The sequence below is a fragment of the Bacillus rossius genome, chromosome 1, assembly GCF_032445375.1.
Source record: "Bacillus rossius redtenbacheri isolate Brsri chromosome 1, Brsri_v3, whole genome shotgun sequence".
Taxonomy (NCBI): Eukaryota; Metazoa; Arthropoda; class Insecta; order Phasmatodea; family Bacillidae; genus Bacillus; species Bacillus rossius.
In genome coordinates, this window is record NC_086330.1 from 12,845,128 (window position 1) to 12,860,976 (window position 15,849).

Here is a 15,849-nt window from a genome sequence, read left to right on the forward strand (position 1 = left end):
GGGGAAGGGCTTGTCAGCCGAGTGGCGGGTGCGGTGGCGCTTGAGGTTCCCGCCGGTGGCGAACCGGGCCAGACACACGTCGCACTGGTAGGGCTTCTCGCCGGCGTGCCGCCGCAGGTGCGACAGCAGCTGCTGCCGCCAGCGGAAGCGCTTGTCGCACCGGCCGCAAGGGAAAGGGAAGCTGTCCGTGTGCAGGCGCCGGTGGATGTAGAGCGAGGCCTTGGAGCGGAAGGTCTTGCCGCAGGCGTCGCACATGTGGGGCCGCTCGCCCGTGTGGATGAGCCGGTGCTCGGCCAGGAAGGCCCTCAGGGCGAAGCTGCGGCCGCACACGTCGCAGGCGTGCTCCTTCACGCCCCCGTGCACGTGGCGCAGGTGGTAGTGGAGGCCGTTCCTGCGCGAGAAGTGCTTGCCACACAGGTGGCAGACGAAGGGCTTCTCGCCCGAGTGCGAGCGCAGGTGGGCCCTGTAGCTGTCGCCCGCGCGGAGCCTCTTGCCGCACTCCTCGCACTCGTGCAGCTTCCTCTCCGTCTTCCTCCCCGTCTTCGCCCGGCTGCCGTCGTCTCCCTCGCCGGCACTTGGCCGGCGGCTCGGCTCCGTGGCCGTTTGCTGCGGAGCAACAGGCGCAGACTTTGGTTTCGACGCAGGAGCCGTTTCGTGCGTGGCCAAATGGGCAGCCTGGCAATCCCTGTTCTTGAACACCTTGTTGCACACCTCGCAGTAGAAAACGTTCATCGAGTGATCTTCGAACAGATGAACGGCCAGTGCGGACTGCTTTAAGAAAACTTGCGGGCAGTGGGTGCAATGTTTCCAGTCGGACCAACCGTCAAAATCAAATTTGGTTACCGCGGTGCTTTTCGCCGCGTTAGCTGTCGGTACCGAGTCACAGACCAATGCAGCACTCTCCTCCTTTATTCTGACAGAGTGAAACGATGCCTGCAAATTGTCTGGCGGATCCCTGAAAGACAAAGTGTGCACCGTTTACAACTTTGTGTTGATGACTTTTGTTAAATGTAGCATTAAACCATGTTACTTTCATGAGAGCATTAAAGGCTCACATTGAAACATTAAGAAATACATACTCTTCATAAATCTTAAACATGTATAAATGAACACATATTGAATGGTGCAGGTATCTCGTGAACCAATTCAGCATGACACAAACCTAATGTAAAAACTATTTATGTTTATCTTCATGAGCCAAAGTAGAGGTAAAGGTTGTGTTTAACATCACATGGTTAAACATAGAAGCTACCACCAATGGGAATCAATAGATTAAAATTTGCTAAAAACCACTTGGGAACTGACTTGGTGGTCATAATTATCATGCAATTGGTCAAAGTTTAACCATCAACCACGAACACAAAACCACAGAAAACAAGGCCACTGAGGAAGTATCATAAGTTTTAAATATGGCTGAACACAAGACCCTACAAATCTGATGAAAAAAATGTATTTGGGAAGTTCAAAGTTATAAAAAAAATCTCAAAAAATTAAGTAAAATTCAAATCCTTTGAAAGAAAATCCAACTATATCATGAAGTAACCTGGAAAAATTGAATTTTAACTGGAATAGATAATGTTATGAAATTAATTTAGCTCTCTCAATTGTACAACCCAAAAAATATATTTTAAAAAATTGACTGCCAATCATTATATATATATACACATGTATGTGTGTGTCTATATGTGTGTGTGTGTGTGTGTGTGTATGTGTGTATATGTATGTATATAGCTTCAAAGGCAGAACAAAAACAATCAACTTTGTTTCACCAATTCTTAAGCTGACATCGTTCACGCCCTTCCTCTAGCAGAAAGTTTCTTTGGGTCAGTGCATTGACGTGTGAGCGTGTGAGCATGTGAGCGTGTGAGCGTGTGAGCGTCAGAGCGTGTGAGCGTGTGAGAGCGTGAGAGTGTGAGAGCGTGAGAGTGTGAGAGTGTGAGCGTGTGAGCGTGTGAGCGTGTGAGCGTGTGAGCGTTGCGTGCTTTTGTAAGCACACGAGTGTGTTCAAACAGTGTCTCAGCAACTGCCTACAGTTGGCAGCAGTGTACATGCATCAGTGGCATTATTAGTCTGTTTTGTTTTAATGATTTATCTTTAAGGTTTTTTTTGTGATAAAGTTTTTAGTTAGTTAACATTGACTAATTACAATTTAATCCTTTTGAATGGTGCTATTAAATTTACTTAAATATAATTAGTTTACATGTCATTTCTTAGTTTTGTATTTTTTAACAATGAAGGGTTTCGTTTGTTGATATGCATATTGCCATTGTTTATATTTCATGTGTAATAAGTGTCTTCATTTTTTTTACGTTATGTAATTTGTAACCAGTGACACCATTATCATCATCAAGCGCCAGAGAGAACACATGGGTCTCTGTCGCCCTCTGTGCAACGTGGCGCAGTCCTTTACTCACCGAGTCAGTTGCATGCCGAGAGGCAATCTGCAGTTAGTAGCAAGTAATGATGCAAGAGTAAACAATAGAAGGTTTTTTTGACATGACATCTAATAAATCGATGAACGCCGGCTGCACGCACGAAAGTGTCCCATTACACACATTGTCCCATTGCGCTATGTCCCGTTACGCTCATTGTACGCTTGCGCCGCATCTATCTCTCTTCCACTCGATTGGAACAACCTTCTATTTGACTTTTTCGAGCCACATTAAACTTGAAACACTCCCATTCGTTTCCTACTTTTCCTATCATTGTTCTATCCTTAACAGAATAACACAGATTGGAAGAAGTTAAATAGCAAACATGTATAAAAGTTATAGTTAAAATAATCTCTTCGTTAAAGTAATAAACATATTTGAATTAATGAGTACAAATAAAAGTAAATGTATCAATTAAATGTATATTTCATTTCACTCCTCCTTTGTATCCATACAAAATAGTGATAATTCAATAAAAATGATTCAATTTTATTCATAAAATTATGCAATCATTTCATCAATGTTTTGTTATGACGTTGTCACGTTAAACTATCGTCTGTAAACAGACTTTACAGACAACCAATTTTTTTTTTGCAAACTTAATCCAGATTTGTTCCATCATTCCAAAGGTGGAGTAAGTGTGACGTATTTAGGCGCGTGGAATGTCTTGAGCGCCGACGTATCAGTCATGTGTGTTTAAATCTATAGCATCGTAAGACACTGAGTGTGGGGCAGGTTTTTGGCATATTTTCATAAAGATGTAGGCAATCCTTTATCAGCCACGTGACAGTATCATGCCCTGAGATAAAGTAGAGCTGGATCTCTATGGCCGTAAAAAATAACTTGGAGAGAGGCCTTCAAACAACTTCACAATCTCTCCCAATGAGACCCTTATCAAATGATTTCTGACTAAACACAGCATCCTGAATGCTCAGTTATCTGAAGGAAATTTTCAGCACTCTTACGACTTGGTTTCAGATTATTTTCTTGCATCTCCACAGCATTCTACAGGAAACCAAGTATTAAACCCTATCATTTCCATGACTACGTGATTTTGAAGAGTCAAAATAATTAGCCGATTGTTAAGAACAAAATTCGTAAGAAATTAATCAACACAGGTGGGCTTAATGCCCATGCTCTTATCAGCATGCCATTCGCATGTTTACTGAACTGCAAAGTTACCTTAGTTATATATAGTTCAGGATGTTACTTGTAACTAAAAAAAATGTTTTATGTGTAGAACGTACATACACACTTATTCATTTGAGTGACAACTGCTCCAAGCAAATAATTTTGATTAATTATACTTGAAAAAACTAATATTCATTTACATTTTAGAACTTGGTTTTGTACAAGACACATTAGGAAAGTAAGTAACATTTCCAAACATGCAAATTAAGAGGCTGCCAAATTTAGCAAGCATGCACACTGTTCTTTTTTGTTTATTAGTTTTTCACAGATGCCACTACTGACAACAATAAGTGTATAATATTTGTTTTTAGCATTCAAAATGTTTTTTTAAAAGACCAAACTGAAAGTCCAACCATTTGTGTAGTATCTTATGATATCTGGTTTTCAAATGTAAGATGTGCGACACTTGCTGAAATTAATCAAAACTTACTTTACTTTTTCATGTTCTGACTTTGAATTCTTCCAGCGCAGTGTTGAGAGGTCAGCTAATGAATTGCATTCTTTCTGAAGGTCGTTTGTCCTGCAGTTGAACTGCGCATAACGGGGCAGTGGAATAAACGACTGTTTGAGTCTCCCCACACTTGCATGATAGGTCTCCATTACAAAGTCGCACTTCACAGGGACCACACCAGTTCTGGTTCTGTCGAGCATTCTCCGTGTTTTCCCGTCCATGTCGGTTCATGTTGGCTCTGTCTTGTTAGCGCACGTCATAAACTAGCTTCACCGAGACCCTTCCCGTGTCAAGTCCTCGCATTCCCAAACCTCCTGTTTCTTCCATCGACAGTTTGTTCAAAACCTGTCCGCGTACTCAGGACTACCTTCTTGCCTAGTGTAGGTTTCATTTTAAGCGACATCTACTTTTTGAGCGTGTTCATAATGGCACCAAACAAGGTAAGCATATTCTCGTAAGAGTAACTCAATGCTTTTGCAGAAGTTATAGGCACACTGGTGTTCACTCCCTACTCACTACTGCACAGCTTTTTGAGGATATTATTTCATGTGTTGACCTTCTGTGTGGTATTCTGACAGTTAATTTTAAATGGCAAGACTCGAGAATAATTAAAAAGTAAATTGATTGATTAAGACGAAACGCTGGAATGGAATCTACTTGAGCCACCTATTAACATGGAGGAATTACACAATTCCCTCATAAATATGATAAATGGTAAAACGGCAAGCAGAAATATTATGTGTATTTAAGTATTAAAATTTTTGGCCCAGTTACAGAGTACACCAATCCCTCACTTAGCACGTCTTCAAAATGCGCAAATTCATTTTCCGCGGTGTTAATTTTACTGCCCCAGTAAAGCACATCTGTAAATTTCAGTTAGTATGAAATGGCCACAGGCAAAAAAACAGTCAGGTGACATCACTGGTCTGCTTCAGCTCAGTGAACAACAGATGCAGTTACCGCAGCACAGTTAAAAGAGCAGGGGAAGCGGGGGAAGCTATGCAAGAGGGGGACGAGATACACACACAAGTTAGACTAAGCTATCTGCTGTTCTGCAAATATCAGCTACAGCAAGTTCAATTGCGGCTATGGAGTGTAAAGAACTAGATGTTTTAAGGTTCGCGCGTATGCCGCCCGGCCGTACCTTTGTTTCTCGGCCACAGACCACGCTGTGACAGGCTTTAGTCTAGCAAGAAGGGGGGGGACTCGCATGCACAAACGTCTGACAGGACCCGTACGTGAGCATCAGCTGCAGTTGGAATGACGACTTCCAAGCGACAGCATATTTCATTGTGTTCAAGTAGTATTAAAAAACGTAGAATTCTTTGTCTTGAGACAAAACTCAAAGTATTACAGTGTGCAGAATGTCATCAAGGACACACATATAGGTAAAATTGTAGGTTTACGCAAGTCAACTGTGCGTACAATTGTACAAAATAATGATTATCAAATGTTTATGCAAGTCTGATAATGTTGGTTGTATGTACTAGCGGGAATATATTTTAATATTAGATACCAGAACAGAAATGAACATATGAATAGTATGGAAAGGCTGTTAAATTAACTGTGCTATGAAAAAAAAAATCATGGGTCTGACAGGATTGGTGTGAACCAAGCGGTGATACACAAAAAAAAATTTAATTTTTTTTTTTTAAATTAAAGTGTAAATATCCGGACAGTAATATCAGTTTCACTGCTAGTAAAGGATGGTTTGAAAATTTCATGGAAAGGTACGTGACATGTGTTAAAGGTCACGCCCGGATGGGCTAGCCAACCAGCTGACTGGTGATAAGTACGTACCACCTTCTTCCATTAGGTGGTGTCGTATTTGTCACACAAAGTTTTCGGCTTAAAAAAGATAAAAGGTGTGACATATTTATAGTCAAGTTCTGTTCCACACATTTAATAAAACCCAATTATTCTGATTAAATCCTAATTGTAGGTATTAACAAACTGACTTTTACATTTCTATTAAAATAATATGACTGTACCGTTCGAGGTTTTGCTATAGGGAAAGAAACAATCAGCTTTGATTCCAGAACCTTTGGATACCGAATCCTTCAATTCTATTGAACCAATGAACCCTGCCGATTCCAGAATATGAATGGACCCAACACTTAATTGGTAATCCATTATAAATGTCCAAATTCTGTAAAACTAAATATTTTGTTTTGTACATTTAGCGGATTTAAAAAGTTCATAATTCATAATTCCTTTGGCTTTTCCATTATTTGTTTTTGCATACGAGAACACAACTTGTTTAAATTATGAACTTCTTTATCTGCAGAACAGACATCATTTTCGAAAGGATTTTCTTAAAACTATTAACTATGAAATACTACTGACCCTTCTCTAGTTTTGACTGTGTTTCTTCTTTAAAAAAAATTATTTTTGTGCTAATTTAAACATCTAAGATGTTTGAAACCTTTTAGATTGAAAGTATTTTGCTTATCAAAATTTTAATTGCAATAACTACACTTGAATGAAGTTGAGAAAATACCATTATTAAAAAAACTTAATATTACACTGGGGGAAAAAAAAATTTGTCTCCCCTCCAGTAGAAGCAATCTGACCCAGACGTCCTTGAATCACGATCCATAACCTTGTTCTGCAACATCTTTTAACTCTAGTAATTCACAATGTCTTCTGTTTTAACACTTTTCCACCCATCAAATCCACAGAAGGAAAGAAGAGGGTAGCACACATTCTCAATCATAAAAAATAAGCACAAAGTGTGATGTTGCACAAGAAAACTCTTTAACTTATTGTGTTTTAGGAATTATCTAGAGCTTTGACTGTCTCTGTGGAAGTTTAAAGGTCACTGACAAAAGTGAAAAATTTTTCTGTAAATAAAAAATCTCAATCTTTAATCTTAACAAAACGGTTACTACAGTTTTGCAGATTCAGTGCCCTGCCATAGTTCTGCAATATTACAAGTAAAAAGTTGGAAAATAATTATAATTGGCACACCCACACAAAACTATGCACATATCCAAACAAACACACATTCTTTACTTGTTACATGTAATAAGCAAAATCTTAAACAATCTGCATAGCAAAAATATAATATAAACTGAATGGATTAATAACTATATTATAATAATTTGATGCAACTAATTTTTTGTACCTTTATTTTGGGTATTCCCATTGTTGTGTTTCAGCAAACCTAAATTATCGATATAATAGTGGCCCAGCACAGATAACAGTACAAAATTTTTTTTTTCTATTAATTGAGTGTACAAAAATATACATTCCAGTACACCCTAACTTATAAAGGAACAAAATGTGTGATGAACTATCGCCACCAATATGATGGTTAGGTACAAGCATGTTGCTATAGTCAGCTGTTCCCAGACCAGTTTCATGCGTATCTCCTCACTCCCACATCACTTTGCTAATCTTTTCATCACCTGTTAACTAGCACATCCTACATTTTCTATACCGTACTTCACAAATTTTAGTCTCTATAAACCTAGAAATTCCTCACCCTCTACATTCTCCCTCTATTGCTCGGTTATCTCATCACCGATGTCTTAAAACATAAATACAACAAGAACATAATCTTCTATCGTCAAAACTGCCAAAAAAATATCTGTAATTCATATTTGTTTGTTAACATACTCGACTGTAATGCGGCGTTTGTTTACAAAGCATAGAGCACGTACAAAAATTGTAAAATGTAGAAAAATCATATTTTAAAGAAACTTAAAACTAAACATGGTATACATGTTAACAAAGAAATCACCAATTTGATAGCAGTTACAATTTCAGAACTAGTCAGATATAAAATGTAAAATGGAAGACTGAAAAATATCTGTCTAGACATCAGCGACGGTAATGATCACTACTATTCTGGAGCGTCGTTCCTCGAGGAGAGGCCCGACCTCTTGTGGGCTCTGAGGTGGTTCTTCAAGTACCGCTGCTGGGAGAAGTGCTTCCCGCACTGGGGGCACTCGTAGGTGTTGCGGTTGGTGTGGATGAGCAGGTGGTCCTTCAGCGTCTTGCTCAGCCGGAAGCTCTTCCCGCAGAAGCGGCAGGCGTGGGGCTTCTCCCCCGTGTGCAGCAGCACGTGAACGTCCAGCTGCTGGCGCATTCGGAACGCACGGCCGCAGCGCGCGCACTCGTGCGGGAACACGTCCGCGTGGAACTTGCTGTGCACGAACAGCGATGCCTTCGTCTTGAACGCCTTGCCGCACAGGTGGCACACGCATGGCCGCTCGCCCGTGTGCACGCGCCGGTGGTCGTCCCGCGACTGGGCGCTGGCGAACCGGCGCCCGCAGATGTCGCACGGGTGGTTCTTGACGCCCTCGTGCACGTCGCGCAGGTGCCGGCTCAGCTGCACCGCGATGCGGAACTGCTTGCCGCACACGTGGCAGGTGAAGGGCTTCTCGCCCGTGTGCACGCGCAGGTGGCGCTCCAGCAGGTACCTCGACGGGTAGTGTCGGCTGCACTGGTCGCAGCGGTGCGGCGACCGCCGGCCCACCGTGACTCTGGCCTCGTTCCCGTCCACGACGGAGCTTCCCGGCGCCCGGGTGTGCCTCGACATGTAACTGCTGTCTCCGTCTTCGTCCACCGACGGGGCGTCGCTTTCCGCCTTCGCGATGTCTTCTACCGAATGCTTCTTGAAGTGCCTTAACATATCATACTTTCTGCTGAATATTTTATTGCAAACGTAACAAAAAACACTGTGTTTTTTCAACGCTTTCGCATGGCCCACAACCCCACTATTTTCATTGTTGCTATCCATACTACTACTACTATTATTCATATCAGAAAGTATTTTCTTGGAAGGCAAACAACCATTCTGGTGTGTTTTACTTGCCTCGTTGGTACGATCCGCATCAGTGTTTTCCATTTCTGGAAAAGACCCGTGAACCGTTTGAAGATGTCGCAGAATGTCCGTTTCCGGAAACACTTTACCGCACGTCACGCAGACGAAAGACTCGTTCTTGTGTCCTTTGTAGATGATGGAATTAATAAAATGGATTCTCTGATGCCTCAGCAAGTTAAACTTTCGGGAGAAGCACTTGCCACAAACATCGCAAGAAAAATTTTTTCTCCCACGCACTTTCAAATTTAAAACCGGTCGCTGTGGGACGGTTTCGTCGTCGCACTTCAGGTCTCGGTGCCCTCTCACGTGAGCTATAAAATGTTTCTTGCTGCCAAAAAATATCTGGTCGCACCCGTAACAGTGGTAGGCCACGTTCGAGTGGATGGCCAACAGGTGGGTGGCAAGTTCACCGTTGGACACCATCGTCGCACAGCACTGCGGGCACATGGGACAATCGTCCTCGGCGAACGAAACCTCCGACTTGATGAGGACCGAGTGAGGGAAATATTCCTCCTTTGGCTGCGGTGTTTCTGACAGAGTCGCCGGCCACCTGCAAGCAAATCGTGCGGTCATTACTGCTCGCGTCCACAGCTCTGGCACAGCCTCTCCTGCCGTGGCACGCAGCCGAGAGCATTTCCAGGCACTGCCCGTCTTCATCCAAACTTTCACTCAGAAAACAAGTCACTGCAGTCCTCATGTATAAGTAATATTATAATACAACCTTTTTCTACATATGTGGTTAGTATCAAAGTCTCAAATTTGAAATAAAGAAAAGCTGTTTCCTTAACTTGAGCCCTCGATTTTAATCCTGCACAGGCAGTCCGTAATATAAAACATACAGTCCTTACAAGAATTTAATCATTACTGCTTCAAAATAAAGTTCTTAAAATTGTAAATACTCATTTACATCTTCCTTCAAACGATAAATAACAGTTTCTCTAAATATCGTAGCATGTTTTCTCTGTCGCTCAACTAGAACACCCAGTGCTTATGAATCACACTTGACTTGGTTGCTTAGAGGTTGAATGGGTGAAGTTAAGATTTTTCTATGCATGTACATCATCATCGTGGTAGTGGAACAAATTCTTGGCCAGAAAGACTTAAAAAAGTCAAATTCCATCGAAAGAGCATCCAAATGTTTTCTTTAATCCTCCAAATACACCCTTTGATAATACAGGTGTTTCCTCTATGGATCCATGTCATCCTTGTGGTTTTGGGCATACAGATACACTCACAAAGTACCAAATAACCCTATTTTAAATATTCAGGAATACCATTTAAAAATGTTAAGACTCTTGTTGTCCCCATAACCCGTTCAGGATATAGAAGTGCAGTTTTAAATTCATATTGTCCCAACTATGAAAAATGTCACTTTGTGTATCCCAGACTTTTTAGGATTCAGATGCCTCTTTAAGCATCCCTGAAGTCCTTTATCAACCCCAACCACATTTCACCCCGATGTTTGAAACAACTATGCATCACCCATGCTTATTCACTGTCTTGCTTCAGGAAGTGTTGGGTAGACAAGACAAGAGGGCAATTCCAAGACTAGAGCATATAGAGCATGTAGAAGAGACAAGGAAGAGCAGAGACATAATGAAAATGCATACGTAAGTATGTATGCAAGTACATAAGTATGTATGCACGTACGTATGTATGCAAGTACGTAATGTATGTATGCAAGTACGTAATGTATGTATGCAAGTACGTAACGTATGTATGTATGTATGTATGTGAAACAACAAAGTGTAAATTGTACGTAGTCTCTGGTTGAGAAGAAGAGCATGTTAAATAACTTTGTTTAGTCCCATACATAATTATACTTGATAAACTTCCCTTTTTCTACATTTCCCTGCATTAGTAACATTCCTAAAGGTTCTTTGCAAGATGCAAATGCAAATGCAAATAAGAGGGAGCTTCAGCGTATAATTATATCTTTGAGTAAGTATACATGTAACAAAAAAATTATTACAAAAAGAACATGTTTTAAAGTCATGTTACAGTAAATGTTTGACAGGTGTTCTTAAAAATTGCAAATGTAATAAAAATATTAATGATGGCCACTATGAGATAAGAAAAGGTTAACTTTATCTTAAGAAAATGTATAGGTATTTGAGGAATATTAAATTTTTTTTTAATAAAATATTTTTCTTTCTTATTTTTCTTCAGCTGCTTCAACTTTCTATACTATTATACCATCAACCAGTGCAAATTAAAAATAAACTATTATAAAAAAATGTCATAAAAATGTTATCTTTAATTTAAAATTTTAAGTTACTACAAATGTGATTGTGTACATAACAACAAAAAAAGTTTTTGAATAACATGTCAGAGCTATGATGTTAAAAACATAAAGATTACAATTTAAGAAACAATCTTTTTCCTGTCAACTTATAAAATTAAAAATGATGTAATCATATAAATGAATAATTAAAAAAATTAATTAACTATTTAAAATAACATCCAACATCAAAAATTAGCAAATACCATGTTGAAAATGTACACAGAATAATGGAAACATCTAATAAGATAATTAAAATGACTTCTATACAGTCTTACAAGTATTACAAAATGTATCAGCATGAATTTACTGATAATTTTCCCCTTAAAATAACTATAAATTATACTTTGCAGTATTATTTGGTCGGTTAAACCACAATAATTCAAAGTTCTTTGTGCAAGTCAGTTTTTGAAAATTAAAGGTATTTCATTTATATTGTGCTACTTTTTACTGTTAGTTGACTTTTGAAAGTCAACAAGTTGTCCCTAGAACAAAAGAAAACTCATTTTCTTAAACATTATCATACCAAAAAAGTTAAGTATGGTCTCTAAGAAAGAGAAATACATAATGTAAATGTTTATAAGCATGTTACAAATAAAACAAATAACTAAAATACCAAATCAACCCAATGTGTTACACATTTTATATACTGCATAGCAAAATTCCAATGTTGTGACACACAGATTGCATAAAAGTTAACATAAAATAATCACACTACATATGAGCTCATATAACTCAAAACTATAAATTCTTGAACAGAACTATTCCTACAATACACATACTTTACATTATTACTTTTTTTGTAGATTTCAATCTACCTTGCATACATTTAGTTCTTAAAAAAACATCACACATACAAAAAATAAAAATAAAAAATTAATTATGTACAGTGTATTTATAAATAAACAAAAACTAATGACAGACATTTATTTTTACTGAAAATATATTTAGATTTAAAGAGATAGTCACATTAGCTCCTATTGTTCTATAAACCCATTTGAGAAAACTGTAACTTTGCCGGAGTTATTTAAAAATTTAAATTCTGACCTGATTATTTCAAAATAGCTTGAGAAAATTACTTTTGAGCCAGATACAAAACTTACCAGCTATAATTACTCCATTTAGCATTAAATTAATGCAATTGAATTTAATATACTTAAATTACAAAGTAATACAGCAGCTGGCACAAAATCCTTATTTGTTAGGAAGTGGTTATCTGACTTGGGTATAATATTGCCTCAATAATACAGCACTGGCAATCAAGCATTCTCTCATTATTCCAATGTTTACGTGAGGTGTTAAGAAAAGTATCGAAGTTCAAACGGAACGTTTATCCTGCACATTCAGAAACTGATGAAGTGATGAAGTTAACTCATGTTCTGGAAACCAAAGAAATAACTCAACCCTCCACTCGCTCCGATCAGGGCTAGCCCAAAACAACTCTGGGGTCAAAAAGCTCGGGCAGATGACACAAATCAATAAACTAAGTAAAAACTGCACAAAAAAGTTATTCAATTGACAATATTTACAAGAACATAGGAGTAAATAAAAGCAAATATTGTAACAGGGTCAATATGGCAAACTGGTAACAAATAAGCAAGACAAGTGATGCTAGCGAACCTGGTGATATGGAGTGTTAACTACGTTTTTAAGTGCGTGAAACTAGTTAACAATAGTGTCATCTAGCAGCGTGGAGTGTAAAATATCTAAAAAGGAGTGCAGTAAATTGTCTTGCGTTTCGCCAATGCTGATTGGCCAGAGTTTCCCGTATTGTCGTCACACAATATTTGATAAAGTTAACACTGAAACCTAAAAACAAATCCAAGAATTAAATGTAGGGACTGAATACAAAGGTATGTATTATATACTCTCTCTCTACACATTTATTTTTAAAACTCCAAACATACCTGAATTTTAACTTGAAAAAATGTCATCCTATAAGCCTGAACTACTATTGAGGGTCATAAAAAAAATTCTGGGTTAACCAACAATCTCCAAGAAAAAGTATCATTTGACTGCCTGACATAAGCTAACTACTCCCACAGAACACACCTGTACAGCTTTGACCTCATAATTTCACTGAAACATACTGTATTCATTTATTAATTAACAGATTTCTCAGTATCAAAATAATTACTGCCCAATAACAGGCATTGTTTTTAATTGATACACCTTGAATTATTCTGTAATTGAATAATTACAGAATTGCAATTCATTATGGAACGTAAGTAGATTTTACGAAACCTAGAAACTAAAAAATATCACAAACAATCTATTGGTAACCCACAGTAAACACAATATGCCAAAGTTCTACTAAAACTGCCATCAATATTGCCTACTACAGAATAAAATTACCCCAGCATGTCCGGATGAAAATATGACTATTTCATGGACAACATCCATGTTGGGAAAAAAAAAATTGACATTTTAACACCAAGCTTGGTCCTGTAGTGACAATAGTAGATAGGAATATTGAGAAGAAAAAGATTTACGGTTTAAAAAATTATTTTACACAGCTGATCCACTTCCTACCTGCTGAGTCTTTGTAAAATTTTAAATAAAAACAGTAATACGTAATAACTAGAGTGACAAACAAACCCTCCAAGCGTAGTCAGACTTGTAACACTAGTTTTATGTGCAGATATATAAACAGTCAGGAGCATGTGTATTATTCAAACACCAGGTGACTAATATGTAACAGAAATGAAAATTATTTGGAATTTTTCTTAAACTTTTCATGTATTTTAGTAATTACATGAAAGATTATGCAATCCTATAAAATATCTGCAATTGATTTGATATTTCTTCTTTCGCAAATTTTTTTTTCCAGAGTCAATTTTAAAATATTGAGTATAATAGGTATTTATGGTCTGCACTTAAAAAAAATAAGAAATTTCAATTACAAGCAGAATATTTTAGTGAACTAAACAAAAATACCTTAAAAAATGATGATATCTAATGTGAATTTTGTGATCCATAAATTATATAGTGTCAGGGCAATATTAAATGTAACAACCAAACAAAATAATGCCCAATGATGTTTGTGGTCAGATTATATGTGCAACATAATAAAGTATAGCAATGACTAATTAGTGAACTAAAAAGCTAAAACTGCTTTATATATTAGTTCCATATTTCAGCAAGTACATACAACACCTCATAATGTAAAAAGTTTAAAAAACCACTGTACAAGAAATCGAAATAATTGTCATAGTCATTAATTGTCCCAAACACTAGTAACAGTAACGTAACAAGTAAACCAGAGGTAAAGTTTGCGAATCAAATAAACTTCACCATATCCGACGACGGTAGAATTTCTTTCTATGTTTAATCCTGAATGCTTGCTGTTCCTTTTGAAGCTGTTTGAACAAGTAGTCCTGTACACTTAAGTCCGCTGTAAGAAGCTCACCACAAGCATCGTGTACCTCTTGTGTTATTCTTGGTTTCTTCGTTTCTTCAGGTTGTTCGTGTTTTTTGAGCAAATATTTCTTCCTTTTGTGATGAGCATTTAAATCGGCAGGAAAGAAACGAGTGCACGCATTTCTTATCAGTTCTCCGAATTTGGATTTCTTTGCTTGCATGGGTCTATGCTGCTGGAAAGATGCAAAGTCCGGAAACTCAGCTTTACATGCACGGCATACGAACACGTTCCGTTTTCGTTTGGTGGCTACAATTTGGTCCCCACACCTACCCACATCGCCTCGTACTCGCAAGCTACCCTGGTGGTTAACACTGATTACTCGTGGGCTGGGAGCATCATGATCTCTTTTCTTGTGCAATGTCAGATCACCATTATTTTCAAAGCACTCCCCGCAAACTTCACAATAGAACTCTGTAATTTCTTTGACATCAGAATCATCAAGACTACTATCAAGTTCTTCTACCGATGAGTCAACATCTACATCCCTGTCAAAATTTTCATCATCACCGTACAGTTCAATTCCACCAATATCGTCATTTTCTCTCGGTTGATCGTGAGATTTTAAATGTTCGTCGACGTCCTCGACATCTCCGGCAATGTTAACACCACAGACATGGCAAACAAATGTGTTTGTGTCGCTATCTTTGGTTTCAAACGGGTCGTCATAGGACTCCAATTCAATGATATGTGGCTTGGCTCGAGCACGGGGCTTTGAGCGACCGTTCGGCATCTTCAGCTGCTCGACCTCCCAGCGGTCGAGGAGCGCCCGATCGTCTTCTGCGAGCGGATCCAGTCCCTCCGAAATCTCGACCTTGCAGTAGGAATGAATGTTGGGAGGCCAGACAGAACTGCTTTCGAAATCTGAGTTTGAGCCTTCCCAGCTGCCTTCAAAGTCACCATCTTCATCTTCGGAGTCTCCGCTAGGGTCATAGTTCTCTGCCTCGTTAGAGGTTGCGTGTTTGCGGATCTCTCGTGCATCTAACGGTGTTGAACGAATAATTTTCAATGCCGCGCGGGACCTGCAATGCAAAACGTAGTATGTAGTGTACATGTTACTGCTACCTTGCTAACAGCATGTCCTTCTACATACTTTTTAACAGTTTTATGTCGGTAAATGAATATTGGAGGTAGTATGTACTATTCTATGCTTATAAATTAATATTTTCTCTCATGCTCATCACTTTAACTATTCCTTTGCAGAAACTTCCAATGCAAGCTATAGAGATTTCTATTTTGAGAAAA

The 15,849-nt window shown here is 38.6% G+C and overlaps 1 protein-coding gene across 3 annotated transcripts in view; it reads right to left on the bottom strand.

The window, feature by feature from the left end:
• Positions 1 to 15,849, bottom strand: part of LOC134532306 (gastrula zinc finger protein XlCGF58.1-like) — a 136,600-nt gene that overhangs the window by 10,651 nt on the left and 110,100 nt on the right. Inside the window, exon 5 of one of the 3 annotated variants that reach the window (XM_063368759.1) lies at positions 1,755 to 9,455. The exons of 1 other annotated variant lie outside the window; for it this stretch is intronic. In XM_063368759.1, the coding sequence (XP_063224829.1) occupies positions 7,922 to 9,455 (1,534 nt within the window). In that variant the 3' untranslated portion in view covers positions 1,755 to 7,921. One more of the 3 variants, XM_063368775.1, reaches the window with a different exon arrangement.